The 16,027-nt window shown below is 62.2% G+C and overlaps 5 protein-coding genes across 5 annotated transcripts; 2 read left to right on the plus strand and 3 right to left on the minus strand.

Moving 5' to 3' along the window:
* Positions 1–48: 48 nt before the first annotated feature.
* On the minus strand, positions 49–900 carry ybeU (the record flags this gene model as incomplete). The annotated part of the gene is made up of 1 exon (XM_062773931.1): positions 49–900. One exon carries the CDS (start codon positions 898–900, stop codon positions 49–51), a length of 852 nt encoding a protein of 283 aa, XP_062629915.1.
* A 2,328-nt stretch (positions 901–3,228) lies between these two features.
* Positions 3,229–5,098, plus strand: gdh (NADP-specific glutamate dehydrogenase). The gene is made up of 3 exons (XM_062773932.1): positions 3,229–3,408; positions 3,555–4,843; positions 4,899–5,098. Exons 1-3 carry the CDS (start codon positions 3,373–3,375, stop codon positions 4,930–4,932), a joined length of 1,359 nt encoding a protein of 452 aa, XP_062629916.1. The 5' UTR covers positions 3,229–3,372; the 3' UTR covers positions 4,933–5,098.
* Positions 5,099–5,904: 806 nt separating this feature from the next.
* Positions 5,905–6,580, plus strand: gstB_2 (Glutathione S-transferase GstB; the record flags this gene model as incomplete). The annotated part of the gene is made up of 2 exons (XM_062773933.1): positions 5,905–6,225; positions 6,269–6,580. The coding sequence occupies 2 exons, from the start codon at positions 5,905–5,907 to the stop codon at positions 6,578–6,580; spliced, it is 633 nt and encodes a 210-aa protein (XP_062629917.1).
* Positions 6,581–7,354: 774 nt separating this feature from the next.
* exgD_1 (putative glucan 1,3-beta-glucosidase D) lies at positions 7,355–10,504 on the minus strand. Its single transcript, XM_062773934.1, has 2 exons — positions 10,046–10,504; positions 7,355–9,804 (listed from the first exon to the last, which is right to left on the minus strand). Exons 1-2 carry the CDS (start codon positions 10,340–10,342, stop codon positions 7,573–7,575), a joined length of 2,529 nt encoding a protein of 842 aa, XP_062629918.1. The 5' UTR covers positions 10,343–10,504; the 3' UTR covers positions 7,355–7,572.
* Positions 10,505–12,345: 1,841 nt separating this feature from the next.
* LRO1 (Phospholipid:diacylglycerol acyltransferase) lies at positions 12,346–15,574 on the minus strand. Its single transcript, XM_062773935.1, has 15 exons — positions 15,267–15,574; positions 15,019–15,045; positions 14,898–14,975; positions 14,849–14,862; positions 14,673–14,809; positions 14,435–14,631; positions 14,284–14,394; positions 14,017–14,231; positions 13,775–13,844; positions 13,632–13,733; positions 13,460–13,597; positions 13,082–13,414; positions 12,965–13,039; positions 12,691–12,925; positions 12,346–12,577 (listed from the first exon to the last, which is right to left on the minus strand). Exons 1-15 carry the CDS (start codon positions 15,438–15,440, stop codon positions 12,390–12,392), a joined length of 2,094 nt encoding a protein of 697 aa, XP_062629919.1. The 5' UTR covers positions 15,441–15,574; the 3' UTR covers positions 12,346–12,389.
* Positions 15,575–16,027: the final 453 nt, after the last annotated feature.

Genomic DNA, 16,027 nt, shown 5'->3' on the forward strand with positions numbered 1-16,027 from the left:
GGCGCAGGCTGCCACTGGCCCATGACCCGTCCATCAAACAATGCATAGCTACTGCTTCTCGCTAAACCCCTTGATGTAGTGGTCCAGCTCCAACGCCTCCTGCGTCGCGCTGTCGACATCATGCGGCGACAGCGGCTCCGCGATGCCCTCCTCAAGCAACGCGCGGACGAACACCCCCTGCGGCGCGGGGACAGGCAGCGTCCACGGGAGGTGTCCCCACGGCCCCTCCGGCCCCTCAGCCACCTCGAGGATGGCCGCCTGGCGCTTGTCGTGCGGGTCGCCGATCGACGCGGACCACCAGCGGCGGCCCGCGAGCCACGCGGCGCCAACGTCGTGCCATGTGCCGTACGCGCGGCGCAGCGGCGCGACGAGGTGACGCAGCGCGTCGTCCCGCTCCTCCATGGTGATGTAGCCCAGTGTTGCGCCGGAAATGGCAAGGAAGGCGAACCGCACGAGGTCCCATGCGAGAAAGTTGATCGTGCGCGAGCCGAACGCATCGTCCTTGAACCACAAGTACCGCTGCAGGTTGTCCTCGTCGCCCTCTTCGCGCAGGTCGGCCTCGGCGGTGAGGCTGCCATGCCAGTGCTCTCGCCACGCGTTGTACTCGGACCGGTGGCCGTCGGTAAGGAGCGAGTGCAGCTGGGCCAGGAGGGAGACGCGGTCGGTGATGCCCCACGACTCGTCGAGCCCCTCGGCCAGCGATGCCGCGTCTGCGGGCGACTCGGCGTACAGCCCCGTCTCCCAGCCTATGTCGGTCAACCGCGTCCGGTCGGCAGAGTACGGCGCGGCCACGGCATACGTCCAGTGCTGCGGCTGCGGGACGTACGCCGCTGGCGGGGTCGCCCAGTGGAACTTGACCGGCATGGCCGCGAAGGCTGCGCGTGCGAGGCAGTTGCCCATGGTGTAGGAGTGGTGGTGTGGTGGCGGTGGTGGCGGTAGTGTTGATCAGCAGTGTGAGATAGTGAGCCGTCGCTCTCTCCACGTCGGGTCTCACACGACTTTACCATCGTTGGCGACGTGCAGTGCCAAGTGAAGAGGCGGAAACGCGTCCAGGTCGCGTGTGTTTCATCATGCCCGCGCGGGTGTGGTGGGAGGAGAAACGGTCACTTACAGCAACCTTATGCCCGCCGGGACGGCAAGCCCCGCGTCTCCGTCGCATTCGCGTCATGCGTGTCAGCTGCCGGAGTGGCGCGGGCATGTAGAGCGGCGACGGCCCTCAACGCGGCGGGCATCCTGCCATTGTCGAGCACATCACGTGATCCCGCCACATTGTCTCGTTGTGGCATCAAACTGGCATACCTCGAGTACGTTGTTGGCGACATAGCAGTCCATAACACATGCACGGAGCGAGAACTGCCCCAGAGATCGTACATCGAGGCTCCACCAGCGCCCATGCCAAGAGAAATTCCTTATCGCGCCGAGCGGGGCGCACAACGGCCCGCGGCGTCCCCCGCCGCTGATCCCCCAGCCGCCATGGTGATCGACGAGCACGCCCCCGCTATCCGGCCGTAGAATTGAGCGTCCCCAACGCCCCAAGGTAATCAGATAGGATGAACAAGTTGCCTTGCCGACGGGCGCATCTTATCGCTGCGCGCTGCACGCTCCACAGTCCTCGTGACCACCACCTTGTCGACGACGCCCTGAGGCGATAGATCCACCAAAGGACCGCCGCTCCACAATCTGCGTGGCACTTTGCCGGCGGTAACTTGAGTGGCGCAGCGACGGCTGAATGTCCAGTACCTGTTGCATGCCCGAGCCCCGCCGACTGTCGGGCGTGTACGGCCTTGCTGGCCGCACAGTCCCCTCGACCACCTGCCGCGCATATACCGGCGGCACGACTCGCAGACGCTCGCGATAAGCCCGTGCGCAGCCCCCGGCCGAAACGTCTAGCACCTGGCAGGCTGTCTCGCCTGCTCGTTGCCCTCCCAAACCTCCAGCTATCTTTAGAATGCGGCCAAGAGAGCACGCCTTGTCCTGCCTATCCGCTAGCTCGAGCGGCCCCGTCTGTCCGCCCCCTCCACCCCCTGGGGCGCCAGAGGTACGCGCACGCTCGCCGCCGCCGCCGCGACTAATTGGATCAAGGATAGATCCACCTTTATCGCGGTTGTATGTGATTGTGATTTGGACTGGGTGGGCATGGGCCCACCGCGGGCTATCGCAGATTGGATTGTGCCACTCACGTTTGTTGCGTGTAAAGCGTCCTGTGCCGCGGCCCAGCCCAACGGCCCCCCGTTACCCGGCAACCCGTTGCCTCGATTCGTTGAGCCCCACGCATCTCGATTCGCTCCGCATCGTAGCGGCCGCGCAGCTCGCACTCGCACGCTCGCACGTATCGTCGCCCAAACTCCCTGGTGGGAATCTATCGTATTGTATTCGTGAGCCCGCTCCCTCTCCCTCTGGTTGGCACACGCACGCGCCTGCATACCTCGCTCGTCGAGGCTCGGCGGAATGTGACTGGTCTGATTGTGCCAAACGACCAACGCCCAACGCCAGTGCCTGCGCCAGGCGGATCGCTTTGCGCCGCCAGAGCCGCTTGCTGGACAGGCTACTTCCGCCTGGGCGGTCCGTCTGGTTTCCTACTCGTTGATTGTTGGGCTGCGGCGTTCTCCGAGTCCTGGGTAGTGTGCATTGTTTGGCCCAACCAGCGGCCGGCAAAGACTGCCGGTATGAGGCCGGCGAGCCAGTGGTCGTATCCTGCGGCTTCGGCGACAGAGCCGACGCGGCTGTCGTGCAGGCTTAGCATGCCCAGGGATGTTTGCCCCGCTCGCCCCGGACTGTGGGATGTTGCCGACGGGCGGCCGATGAAGCGGGGGAGTCGACAAAGAAAAGTGGCAATCGGCTGCTGTGATTGGTGGAATTGGCCGGAGGGGGATGTGCAGGCCGCCACGAGCCACAGCCAACCACGGTCAAAGATTATATCTACGATATCAAAAGGCGGAATGATTGGCTCCAATGACGCCAAAGATAAGTCACGTGACGCTTTTTGCCTGCATTGACTGGCTCTGGGCTCGCTCGGTGGCGATCGGACCGGACGGTATCGCCCGAATCAGGCCGCCTGGGCTTGCTCTGGCCGTGTGCGTAGGCTTTGGGCTGGCTGCAAAGCGGGGGACACGGCGGGGGACACGGCGGCGCACAGCACGGCACGGCAACCTTGGACGCGGGAAAGCGTCGACCAAGTGGGGCCGGGTCAAACGAGCTCCAGCACGAAGAGAGAAAATCGGGACCCAGACTACGTATAAGAAGTTCGTCACCCCCCCTCCCCCGAGACTTTCTTCCCACACTCTCCACTGCCTAAATAAGTAGACAGCAAACACCTCTTGAAGAGGATAGCAATAGTAGAACACATCCCTACCACACTCCACATCCATCACAATGTCCAACCTCCCCACTGAGCCCGAGTTCGAGCAGGTGAGCCTCTTTTTTTCACGGCGGTGGCAGTTGGCTGGGTGGGGCGGTCGGTCGGCGCCGAAAGGCCACACGACCGGCCTGCCTCCCCTGCCACGCTCCACTTGCTCCACCCATGCCGCGCATCCCCCGCTGACACTCTTTTCCAGGCCGTCCACGAGATCGCCTCGACCATTGAGCCTTTCCTTGAGTCGCACCCCGAGTACCGCCGCGCCTTCGAGATCGTCCAGATCCCCGAGCGTATCATCCAGTTCCGTGTCACCTGGGAGCGCGACGACGGCACCGTCGCCGTCAACCGCGGTTTCCGTGTCCAGTTCAACTCGGCCCTCGGCCCTTACAAGGGTGGTCTCCGTCTCCACCCCACCGTCAACCTCTCGGTCCTCAAGTTCCTTGGTTTCGAGCAGATCTTCAAGAACGCCCTTACCGGCCTCTCGATGGGTGGTGGTAAGGGTGGTTCCGACTTTGACCCCAAGGGCAAGTCGGACGCCGAGATCCGCCGCTTCTGTTACGCCTTCATGCTCGAGCTTTCGCGCCACATTGGTGCCGACACCGACGTTCCCGCCGGTGACATTGGTACCGGTGGCCGTGAGATCGGTTTCCTCTTCGGTGCCTACAAGCGCTACCAGAACGAGTTCGCTGGTATCCTTACCGGCAAGGGCGAGGACTGGGGAGGATCGTTCATCCGTCCCGAGGCTACCGGCTACGGTCTCATCTACTACGTGACCGAGATGCTCCGCGACCTCGACAACACCGACTGGGTTGGCAAGCGCGTCATCATCTCGGGCTCGGGCAACGTTGCCCAGTACGCCGCCCTCAAGGTTATTGAGCTCGGCGGCAAGGTCCTCACCTTCTCCGACTCGACTGGTTCGCTCGTCGCCACCGACGGCGAGGGCTTCACCCCTGCCGACATTGCCGCCATTGCCGACATCAAGCTCCGCCGCCAGCCCCTCACTGCCTTCCAGCACTCCGGCCAGTTCGAGTGGCACGAGGGCAAGCGCCCCTGGACCCTCGTCGAGAAGGCCGACGTCGCCCTCCCCTCTGCTACCCAGAACGAGGTCAACGCCGAGGAGGCCAAGGCCCTCATCGCCGCCGGTGTCCGCTACGTCGCCGAGGGCTCCAACATGGGTTGTGAGCAGGAGGCCATCGACATCTTCGAGGAGTCGCGCAAGGGCCGCGAGTCGCTCCACGAGACTGAGGGCGTCTGCTACTACGCTCCCGGCAAGGCCGCCAACTGTGGTGGTGTCGCCGTCTCGGGTCTCGAGATGGGCCAGAACTCGCAGCGTCTCAAGTGGTCGCACACCGAGGTCGACGCTCGCCTCAAGGACATCATGGTCACTGCCTACACCAACTGCCGTGAGACCGGCAAGACCTACGTCAAGGACTCGGCTGTTCCTTCGCTTGTTGCCGGTGCCAACATCGCTGGCTTCGTTAAGGTCGCGTGAGTACTCTCTTTCTCTTCAGAAAACGCCCGGAACTGCGCTGACTTGCTATAGGCGAGCCATGCGTGAGCAAGGAGACTGGTGGTAATCCACTCGTCTCGAAGACGACGTCTCGACGAAGACGATCTCGAAGACTGCCGGCGCGTGGTCGATATGTCATTAGAAACCGCCCGGGAGCACTGGCGTGCCCCGAGTTCACTAGCATTGGTTTGCTGTAGGCCTTTACTCATATGCAGCTGTAGTATAGCACGGAGCGCGGGGGCAGCGAGGGGAGTATGGCGAGGAGGAGAGGAGAACGAGTTGAAGAACATCGAGAAGTTGGGAGCAGTGGCAGTGCCATCGGCGTAAGTCGGAGCGGAGGCAATTACACCCCGGCAAATGGCGGCTAATACACGTCACACGCCAATCATTACCCAATCATTACACTCACCATTAGAAGACAATTAGAACTCGGCAGAGCATCCGGGAAGGTCGAGATGTCCTCTCAACCCAACGAGACGCTGCACACAGTCATGCTTGAATAAATTAATACATGGGTCGCTACCCAAACTCCCGGCGTGCACCTGTACCTCTACCATATACATACTTTACTACTTCCCGGTAGAGCGATGGCAGAGTGAGCCCCAGACGCCCAGCTGCTGAGAGTCACTATCACCTCACTCCGGATGTACCCGTCCACGGTCGTCGGCGCTCATGCCGCCAGATCAAAATCAATCCGAATACTCGGCGAGCGAGCACGCGGCGCGTCGAAGCCGAGCAGGCGCAAGCACCCCGTATGGCGCAGTGGGTGGAGGTGGACGCGATGACTGTGGTGACAGTCACCACTGCGAGACGACGGCAAGACGGCAAGACGTCATGGCGCGTAGCCGTGGCGTCATCGGCTGTCACCGACGGGCGGGCGGGCGTCGCGTTGGTGGTACATCCAGCAGCGGGCGGGGTATCGCAATCAATCGCGAGTAGTAAGCAACTGTTGCGCAGCACGCCATGGCTGCAACGCGACTGATATAACAGCCTGCGCAGGGCGGCTGCCCACCCACCACCCAGCAACCTCCTACCTACCATGTCCCCCACCACTCCCATCAAGATCTGGGGCCGCGGCAACAGCGCCAACGTCAAGAAGGCGCTGTGGACGGCCGAGGAAGTGGGCGTGGCGTACGAGTCCATCCCCGCCGGCGGCGCGTACGGGCGCAACGACGAGATCGTCGCCATCGGCAACCCGAACGGCCTCGTCCCGACCATCCAGGACGGCGACTTTGTGCTGTGGGAGAGCGCCGCGGTCGTGCGCTACTTGGGCCAGAAGTACGGCCAGGCGCCTTTCTTCCCGGACGACGCGCAGGCGCGCGCGTCGGCGGACAAGTGGCTCGAGTGGTCGCCTACGCTGGTGAGTGCCGCCCGCCTGTGTAGGCATGTCCTGACACGCCCAGTTCAAGGAACTCTTCCCGGCCTTCTTCGGCCTGGTCCGCACGCCAGAGGACAAGCGCGACCCCGCCGCCATTACCGCGAGCGTCGCCGCCACGGCGGCGCTCATCGCCAAGGTCGTCGAGCCGACGCTCGCGCGCCAGGACTACTTCTCCGGCGCCCAGTTCGGGTTCGGCGACATTGCGCTCGGCGCGCTCGCGTACCTCTGGTTCGAGGCGATCCAGGAGCGCCCCGCGCTTCCGGGCTGGGACGCATGGTATGCCCGCGTGAGCGCGCGCCCCGCGTTCAAGAAGGTGATTGCTGTGGGTCTGTCGTAGGGGCCGAGTGGGGCGCACAGTTGTAGAAAGTTAGATGGATCGGAAGTGTGCCGTGCGCGCGGGGTGGCCGGGCCGAATGGGCACCAGGACTGAAGATACCGCGTTTCAGCTCGGCAGCTGGCCCGGCACCGACGTTCGGTCAGGCTCGTACGGTGTGAGGCCGCGGCATGCCGGGTGCATGGAATCGTTGCAGCGGAGCCGACATGTCGCAGGAGTACGTGCTCGCGCGGACAAGGCCTGTGCCGGTCCCCCAGAACGAGTGCCGCGGCAGGCCACTAGAGTGTCAGCGACGCGTTCCCGCCACGCCCCCGCCACGCTTGCTTGCCCGCCCGCCCGCCACCGTCGGCCGAAAGCAAACACCACGCGCGCGATAGGCCACGCCGCAGGCAGCCAGCAGACGCGTATCCCTTGCCCCGCCGACGCGTAGCGCCACGGGCCTCTGAGACAAAGGACCACGGCGTGCTCAAACGCCGCCACGCCGCCGCCAGGTGCGCCACGGGCTATGTTTGGCCTGCCTTTGAGGGCTTGGGCTTGGGTGATCGCTCGGGCCTGGGGGCGGGGGCGGGGGCGCTGCCTACTGGCGCCAGATCGCGCGCCAGATCGTATTCGGATCAATCTGGCGCGATCTGGCGTACGCCGATACGCCTGTCGGTGCTATGGTCACGCTGTGGCTCGTGTCTTGTGGCTAGGGCACATCGTGCTCGTCGTCGAGGAACCAACACCAACACCATCCTTATCGAGGCACAACCCCTTCACCCCCTTCACGAACCCCCACACAGTTGTCATGTGATGCATTTTTAAATAACTAGGGATCTCCAATCGCGGTCAAGTGTCCATGGAAACCGTTATAACATGATCTGGTGGTAGGTAGGCGGGGGCGCGAGTCTCTGCGAAAACAATGCCATGGGGGACACAAACTGGTATACACTTTAAGCGGTCATGAAAGCGAGCGTGGGGGGGATGGATGAATGCTAAGAGGTGTACCATATTGTTCATGGGGCAGCAGTTGGCACCGCGGGGCCAGCCTGGCGAGGGCGGTAGTCGTCGCGGCGGGTAGGCTGAGGCTTACCAGCACCGCAGGCGCCGTTGGGGATGGGCGAGTTGGCCGCGTCGTACTCGCCCATGTACTGACAGCCGGCAATCGCCGTAAAGGCCTGGCGAGAGTCGTCCTGAGCGTTGGCCCAGCCGCTGCCGCCGACAGTAGTCTTCTCGGCGCCGTCGCTGGTGTAGGTGAAAGTTGCACCAGCGAGGGTAACGGGGGCGGCAGTGGGAGTGTACTGGAAGAGGTTGGAGATGGAGGCGGCGGGAACGTTGGTGAAACCGGCAGGAGGCCAGGGGTTCTGGGCAGTCTGGGCGGCGGGAATAGCACCGGCACCCTGGCCACCAGTGTTGGCAGCCGAGGGGAACTGGCCGTTGAAGGGCGAGCCGCCGTTGAAGCCGACACGAGCGCACTGGCCGACAGCCTCACGCGGGTCGGTGGGGATCCAGCCGTTCATGACACCAAGACGGTAGTGCCACATGGGGTTGGGCTGGGGAACCGCGCTGGTCGAGTTTCCAATCTTCCAGGTCCAGAAGAAGTAGTTCTGGAGAGAGTCCATGGACGACATGACAAACTGCTTGAGACCGTCCTTGGTGGCCTGAGTCCACTGAGTGTGGTCGTTCCAGTAGTCGCAAGTGCCGACGCCCTTGCCCTGGTAGCCCGCAAAGGTACCGTCGTAACGCTGGCCGAGGCCAACACCGTTGAGCCACTGGCCACAGTCGTTGATGGCAGCCGACCACTCGCCAGCAGTGTTGGCACCGAACTGGTTCGAAGTGTTGTTGGTGCCGGCAGCCCAGGCGTTGCAAGGAAGAGGAGCGAGCTGAGCAAAGTCGCCCTGGCCAGTCGATCCAGCGGGCTGGTCCTGGAAGATGAGGTACGGGTGCTGGTCGAGAGCAAGACGGTCGGCACCGGGGAGGAAGCCGTACCACTTGTCAATACCAACAAAGGCGTCGTGCATGGAAAGCATGGGGCCCTTGCCGGCACCGATACCGGTGACCTTGCGGATCTGGGTGTACGCCTCGAGGTAGAACGACGCAATCGGCTGCTGCGAGAGGACCTGTCCGTTGGGCTCGTTGAGGAAGCCGTAGAGCTGAATAACGGGGAGGTACTCGGGCTGGGTGATGAACTGGGCAATGGAGCGCATGTAGTCGAGCGAGCGCTGGGCGTTGGCAAGACCCATGGGACCGTTGAGCCAGTTGGCAAGGCCAATCTTGCCCGAGTGGTTCCAGCCGTTCTGCGAGCCGGGGACGGTGTGGAGGTCGAGGTTGATACGGAGTCCGTACTTGCGAGCCCACTGGATAGCCTTGAGAACATAGTTCCAAGACACACCCTTGACGTAGGGCTCCTGTCCGTTGTCCCAAGTGGAAATGGCCCAGTGAGCAATGGGCAGACGGATCCAGTTGAGGCCGTAGGTGGCAATCTCAGCAAAGTCGCGCTCGGTAATGAACGTGTCGTAGTGCTCAGTCATCGCACGGGTCGCGTTGTTGCCCATGTTCATGGTAAGGGTGTACTCATCGACAGTGGTGCCAGCAGGGCCGCTGGGGTACCTCTCGTAGAGACCGGGGACGATGAAGGGCTCAGTGTTGAGCCAGCCGCCGAGGTTGACACCGTGAATGATGTCAACACCCCACTGCCAGGTAGCATTGAGAGCAGGGGTCCAGTTGTTGCAGCGGGCGTCGTTACGGAAGGGGTCGGTGGGGTCAAAGAACCAGTAGCCGCCAAAGGGGTTCTGGTAGGTCATGTTGGTGCCATCAGCAAGGCGAATGACAGAGCCCTGTCCACCGCTAGTAGGCTCAGGGGTGGCGCTAGCAGAAGGCGTGGCGGAGCTGGTGCCAGTGGCGTCGCCGTGACCGGCGCCAGTGTGCGAGGGGTCTTGGCTTCCGTTGCCGTGGTCCTTGCCGTTGCTACTGTCGGCATTGTTCTTCTTGTTACGAGTGAGGCCGACACCGAGACCAACAGCGAGGGCGATAAGCGCGATCAGGGCGAGAGCGACCAGAGCCCAGAGCCAACCACGGCTCTTCTTCTTGCGCTGGGGCTGGTTCCCCTGTGCCCAGACGGGCTGTTCCTTGTCCGTGGTGGGGACGGCAGCGGCGGGTGCATAGTGGCCAACACGCTCCTCATCCTCTGGGAAAGGCGAAGTGTAGGCCTGGGCCAGGTGTGACTGAACACGAGGCTTGTGTCCAGGCTGTTTGTGTGTTTGGTCAGTTTGTGTTTCCCAAGGCACAGGGCAGGTGTTTGGGGGGGGGTGTTTGGGTGGAGCAGGGATGAGACGGCAACGGCGACGGAAGCGGGCAGCGAGATGCAAGAAGCACTACGCCAATTGCAGGTAGCACCAAGATGTGATGGTGGGCGGTGCACTTTCCCAAGGTGGGTCGGGAAGACGGTGCGATCTGGTGGCGTAACGGTGGGGGCACACTACTACTCACGTCAAAGCCAGCCGGGCCCTGCTCGTGTGCGGCAAGGGCGTTGCTGCTTCCCCACGAGGAACGGATACCGCTGGCGGAGCCTGCGATGGAGGGGGCGGCGAGCGAGCCATAGGTCGAGTCGCGCGAGATGATGGAGGGGGCCGGGCCGTCGCCGTGGGCACCGAGATAGTTCGAGTCACGGTACTCTGGCTGGCCAGTGAAGGACCCGCTGCTAACGACCGACGAGGGGCGCTCGAGCTCGTCTTCGTGCCAGACGCCGGGGTTGAGGACTGGCGGGTTGGTGTTGTTGGCCGCCATGGTCGTCGTCGTGGCCAGACTCCGAGCCAAAAGAAAGAAAAGAGAGAGAGAGAGAAGAGGTGAAGGAGGAAGGAGGAATGAGAGAAAGGAGAGATGACGGCCCGAGGGAAGGTAAAGGAAAAGGGGGGTGGGTAAAGGTGGGTGGGTGGGTGGTGGGGTGGGCGGGGTGTGTTGATGTATTGGAGAGAGGGGGAGACTTTGGTGATGATCCCTGGCCCTGGACAAGGGTATGCAGCAACGGAGAGGTACTCGCGGGTCGTCTTGGCCCAGGGGTATTAGGCTGGTATGCAGCAAGTCGTGGGTCCGTCACTCGACACGGTACAGTGTGTGCTGTGCAGGCAGAAGGGCCACAACATCACACAAGCAGTGTTGGGCAGTAAGCAGCAGGCAGGTATTTGGTCGTCGATTGATGCGGGCTGGCGGGCTGCCTGGGCTGCCTGGCGGCCTCTTTGCGGGCACAGGCACAATACGAGAGGCGCGGGCACCGGAGGGTCGTCGCATCTCCTGCAATCCTGCTGCACAGGGACTCGAGCAGGAGCAGGAAGCGGCGGCGGCGGCGTCTCCTTTCTGGCGGCTGGCTATTCGCTGCGCTGCCGGCCGTCTCGCGGCTCGCGGCGGCGCGGGGCAAGAACAAGCCTTACGTTGTGGGTGGTGGCTGCAGTTTCATCGTGCAGGCAAGCAAGCAGGAGCAGACTACCAAGGCACTCTGACGCAAGACAAGATCCTTGGCTTGCGGGCTTGGTTTGGGGGTGAACGGGGTGTGCAGAGTGTGGCCGCTGCACCACAACACACACATGCTTCTGTATCCTTAGCCATTGCAGGGCACAGCATACATCGACACGGACGGCCGAGCGCGGGCAAGAAAAGCATACACCCACACCGTGGACGGGGCGCTGCCCAAGGCGGTGTACCACCGTCATTTCAGTGTGTTTTCCCTTTCCTTGGCGCACTTCGGGCGACGAGCCGGGCAAACAACCGGAGCAAATAATCCAAGACACGACAAAGTAAACCGCAATAAGCAGCAGATCTATAGTGGCCAGCAGCAGTGGCGACGACGTCCCGCCCACACTAGCCTCGGCACCGACACACACTCACACATTGTTGTTTGCGTCGTAGCGTGCGTGCTGCTCAGGGTGCCCACATGCCATGCGCCATGCCCCATTTTGCCCACACTACGGCCCAGGCAACGTAACGTGCGCGTCGAGCCAAGCCGCTAGAGCGCCAGAGGCAAACTCGCACATTCGCAGGCAGGCAGCAGCCGCGCACGTGTGGGGTGTTGAGCGCTGCTGCATCGCAACCATAAGCATCTCTCAAACGGTCGTTAGGCAGGTCGCACGGTCACAATGTCGTTAACACGCGTGAAGAGCAAGCACAAGAGCCAAGCTCCAGCTCCCTGGCCCCACTAGGGGAAATGCAGGTAAACAGCGTTTCAATACCCCGCCTCCCAAGGTCTTGGCCGCCGTCACCGCCGTCTGGTCGACCATTAGGATTTGGGTGCGTGGGTGGGTGTCAAGGCAGGGTGGGTACCTTTGTCCTCCGCCCGTGCCTGCATGTCGCCGCCGCCGCAACAAACATTGCAACCCAGCCAACCAACCCCGGCCGGCCGACGACTACGGCGCAACGCCGATGCCGCAAACACTCACCGCCTCGGCATGGTTCGGCGGCAGCGATGGCAGCGGCTGCGGCCAAGACGACACCAAGGCCTCCCGCAACACTGCTTACACTGGTTACACCTTGCACTGGTTGTCACCCACGGGTTTAGTCTTGCTGCCAAGTTACCTGCTAGCGTACTTGCACTGCACGCGTTGCTGGGAAACGGCACCCATCGGCCGTGTCCGACATTTCGCGCCTTACCAACCCTACCCGTCTGAGAACAAGGGAACCTGCTCCACCATTGTTTGTTTGGGTCCACCAGAACATGGCAAACAAGCTCGCAACCCGTGCCTACATTGCAAGAGCACAAACACTAGTGGCACGTCCACGCCTCGTGGCGCAAGTGTGAAACCTTACATTGCACACATTACGACGTCTACGGCTCACCCTTCACCTAGTCCCACTCCATACGCTCTACGTACTCCTCAATCTTGGACCCAATCTGCTCAGTCACGAGATCACCTCGTCCCGCCGCAATCTTTAGGATTGCTGCATTCAGCGGCGACGATCCAAGAATATCCACATGGTCGGCCGTTAGCGGCCCACCGCGAAGGTCAAAGCTCTCGGGCTGATGCTTGTATTCTGCGAAGTCGTGTTAGAAGGCAGGCGCGCATACTAGTCGTCATGTGTAGAGGGCGGGCCGTCGTCGTCGACAGAAGAAGGCACATGCGCTAGTCGTCGGATGGGTCACTCACCTTGGGTAACAACCTCGATTCCAGCGGGATTCCAACGTGTCTTCCCCTTCCAGCCTTTAACACACATTGCACCCAAGCTGACCGTCGCAATGGTGCCATCACCATCGCTGAACTTGACGCCAGAGCGGACCTCGGGCAGAGCGCCCTTGACAGTCACTTCGTTGTCGATCCAGTGAGCACGGCTTGTTGGGAAGTCGAGTGGTACTCGCTCGCAATCTTCATCGTCGGCCTCACACTGCCGGGGTCAGCGAGCGTGGCGGCACAATCCACTCACGAATCCCTGCTCGCCGACAATGTCGGCACGGCCATCGGCCTGCTCGTACTCTCCCTTGACATACCAGTAAGAGCGCTACAGGTCAGTTGCTATCCTCGACGACCAAGCTGCACCCACCTCGGTCTCCTTGCCGTGGCCGTACAGACAGTAGATCTTCATCCCTGGGGCGTTTGGCAGCTCCACCTCCAGAGGGTTGCTCCACTTAGTGTGGTCGTGGGCGCCGTTCTCCTTGAGCTTCTTCGGATCGGATTCGAACCCGACAGAGTAGTTGCTCTCAAACATCCTCTGGTACTCTGGAGGGGTGTGGGTGAGGACATAGGGAACGGCCTCGGCGAGGGTGAGGTTCGGCGAGACCGTCTCTTCGGTCAGCTTCGAGTCGACCGGCTCAACATCCTTGTGGCGGAACGAGAACAGGTTGCCGTAGGTGTCAGTCGCGTTGACCGGGTCGTCCTGAAGAGGTCAGCTTTACACCAAAAGCCCGTCAGCTTAACCTACAGGCGCGACTTTGCCGTTGCCCCAGATGCGGTTCCCGCCCTTCATCCACATGGAACTGGCTCCAGGCCAGTTGCGGAACAGGCTTGCGCGCTCCTTGCGCGAGAAGAAGCGCTCGAGGACGTACGAGCCGAAGGGGTTCTGGGCGTTAGTACAGAGCCAGAATTCAACGCACAATCTCCACAGTGTCGCGCATCTCGCCGGAAAGGAACGCTGTCATGGCCTTGGGCACACCAAGGAGGGTGCCGGCGACATTGATCCACGAGTCGATGTGGTCCTGGGAGAGTTAGACCTTGCGGGTGCAATGCTGTAACTCACATCCACCCAAGTAGGGCCTCCACCACCGCCAAAGCCATTCGCATCAGGTTCTGCCTCGACCCACTTGAAGCTGCAGGTGTCAGGAGCCGCCTTATCGGAACGCCGACACTCACAAGTACTGTAGCACGATAACGATGTGGTCAGCGCATTTCTACCAAAACCCAAGCGTCGCGTCACGAACCAGAGCCAACGATCCGCCCATCCTGCACACATCAGCTCCCGCACCTAGCCCCATCACTCACGAATGCGAGGTCAAAACAACCTTCTTCCCGGTACGCTTCTTCAGCAGCTCAATCCTCGACTTGAGCCTGCTTAAGAAGGCATCGCGAATCTCGAGGTTGTAGAATGACAGGCGCCAGTCGTACGCGGCCATGTCCATCGTGTTGGTGTCGTACCCGATCGTCGCGAGATTCTGCACGACCTTTTGCCAGATCCAGAAACCTTGGATAAACTCGGACTGGAGTCACGCGTCAGTGCCACGCCCGCCACCCACACACGGTGTCACGTACCGCAGCGTCAATGCCCTGCGCGGCACGGACTTTGTGGCCTGGCGGATCGAGGCCCGTCTCGAGGTCGATAGCGATGGCTTGGACCCAGCGGTCCTTGTCCGTGAGCACCGCCTGGGTGTGAGCTGTGTCGCGCAAGCAAAATCCAACTCACCCGAATCATAGTCGACGTGCCCCACAGCCGGCTGCGGAATAATGGCCGCGCGACCGGCTCGGTGCTCCAGCTCTCGAGGCCGGTCGACACGATACCCGGGAGCAGGATGATCGGGTGGTCCTGCTTGAGGCCAAACTGGCTGATAAGGTCGTCGCCGATCGTAAAGTCGCGGTTCTCAAACATGGTCTTCTGGACACCTGGGGCGTGAGTCAGCGAGGTCGGAGCATGTGCTACCCACTCTCGATAAACGTCATGTTGCCCAGCAGCTCGCGCAGGTCGAGCGAGTTCTGGATCATGGGCCACAGGTCGGCAAACTCGGGCGTCATGTCGGTCGTGGTCACGGACCAGACTGCGAAGCCGCCGAGGATGAAGGCCCTGGATGTCAGCTGGTTCATGCATCTCTGCGTAGCTCACAAGGGGAAGAGGACCTGGCGTCAGCACGTATCACGGATCATGGGCTCACCCTCCGGCCTGACCACTTCCATCCCTTCTTCTTGGCGGGCTTGCGCTTGTGCTTCTCGTGCTCGTGGCCAGCTTTCAGCTCTAGGGATGGGTCAGCTTATTGCCTAGCCACCAACACCCACCGAGCTGATCGTACGGCGTGCCGGGGGCTGCTATCAGTACTGCGCTCAGACCGCCCTCACGCACCGATAACCTGCGACGATGTCAGCACCATCCCGTGTCTGTGCCACCACCCATGCTGCCGCCACTCATGGCGCGACGTACTTTGAGCGTTCCATCCGCCTGCCCGCGTCAGCGTTGCGCGTTGCATTCCCTTATCGACGTGTCGGCACCGGCTTCGGCGCCGGCGACGATCAACGGCCCCACTCACAGCAGCGCGCACGCGCACACTAAGGTCGTCCATGCTCTTGCCGACCTCCTCGGCCAGCCGGCCAAAGCGCTGTCGTAACCCGCTCGTCTCGGGCGTCGTCTGGCGCGGGGTCGCCGACGCGGACGACGACGCCGAGGGCGTGGGCGGCTCGCTCTTGTCGGTGCCGTCGGGCATGTGGATGGGTATTGGCTGCGGGGGTATGCGTAGAAGCTGTCGTCCGGGGCAACGAGTGCAAGCAAGCGTCGCAAGAGCCAGTCGCAAGAGCTGCAGCGGTCAGCAGGGCAAGGGCGAAGGGAAGGGCGTGATGGACACGTCGAAAGATTGTGAGAGAGTTTGCGTGTCGTTGCCGTGTACCGTCGTGCCTTTGCCGGGGCGGATGACCACCCACCACCATCACCGTCGGGAACGACGACGACAGTGGCTGGCACGATAAAAATAAGAATCACGTGGTATGACGTAGCTTGGCGCGAAAAGTACTTGGAAAGTCTGGACTATGGCACGGCGGACCGGCATGTCCGAGACAAGGACATCCGCAGCGCGCTGTTGATCGTCTCCACGTCTCGTCGAGGGAGGCGAGCATGGCGCGCATGGCGCGTAATGCCTCACCCTAGCGCACCTACGGCCGAAGATACCTCGCCCACACCGGCGCGATAAGCTCGGTGCTCAACGCGGAGACCAGAAGCCCCGCCGTGCCGCATTGCCGCCCCGACAAGAGCCACATCTGACCAAGCGCCAAGAGCGGCTGTGCCGACACGTCGTAT

Source organism: Vanrija pseudolonga, chromosome 5, assembly GCF_020906515.1.
Source record: "Vanrija pseudolonga chromosome 5, complete sequence".
In the NCBI taxonomy this organism is placed as follows: Eukaryota; Fungi; Basidiomycota; class Tremellomycetes; order Trichosporonales; family Trichosporonaceae; genus Vanrija; species Vanrija pseudolonga.

What these genes read in the sequence shown, in the direction of transcription:
- gdh (XM_062773932.1), top strand. Translation starts at nt 3,373, where the DNA reads ATGTCCAACCTCCCCACTGAGCCCGAGTTCGAGCAG. An exon ending in CTGAGCCCGAGTTCGAGCAG is followed by an intron (nt 3,409 to 3,554) that starts GTGAGCCTCTTT and finishes ACTCTTTTCCAG; the next exon opens with GCCGTCCACGAGATCGCCTC. An exon ending in GCTGGCTTCGTTAAGGTCGC is followed by an intron (nt 4,844 to 4,898) that starts GTGAGTACTCTC and finishes GACTTGCTATAG; the next exon opens with GCGAGCCATGCGTGAGCAAG.
- LRO1 (XM_062773935.1), bottom strand. Translation starts at nt 15,440, where the DNA reads ATGCCCGACGGCACCGACAAGAGCGAGCCGCCCACGCCCTCGGCGTCG. An exon ending in GTGTGCGCGTGCGCGCTGCT is followed by an intron (nt 15,046 to 15,266) that starts GTGAGTGGGGCC and finishes TACTGATAGCAG; the next exon opens with CCCCCGGCACGCCGTACGAT. An exon ending in CAACATGACGTTTATCGAGA is followed by an intron (nt 14,632 to 14,672) that starts GTGGGTAGCACA and finishes CTCACGCCCCAG; the next exon opens with GTGTCCAGAAGACCATGTTT.
- exgD_1 (XM_062773934.1), bottom strand. Translation starts at nt 10,342, where the DNA reads ATGGCGGCCAACAACACCAACCCGCCAGTCCTCAACCCCGGCGTCTGG. An exon ending in AGGGCCCGGCTGGCTTTGAC is followed by an intron (nt 9,805 to 10,045) that starts GTGAGTAGTAGT and finishes ACACACAAACAG; the next exon opens with CCTGGACACAAGCCTCGTGT.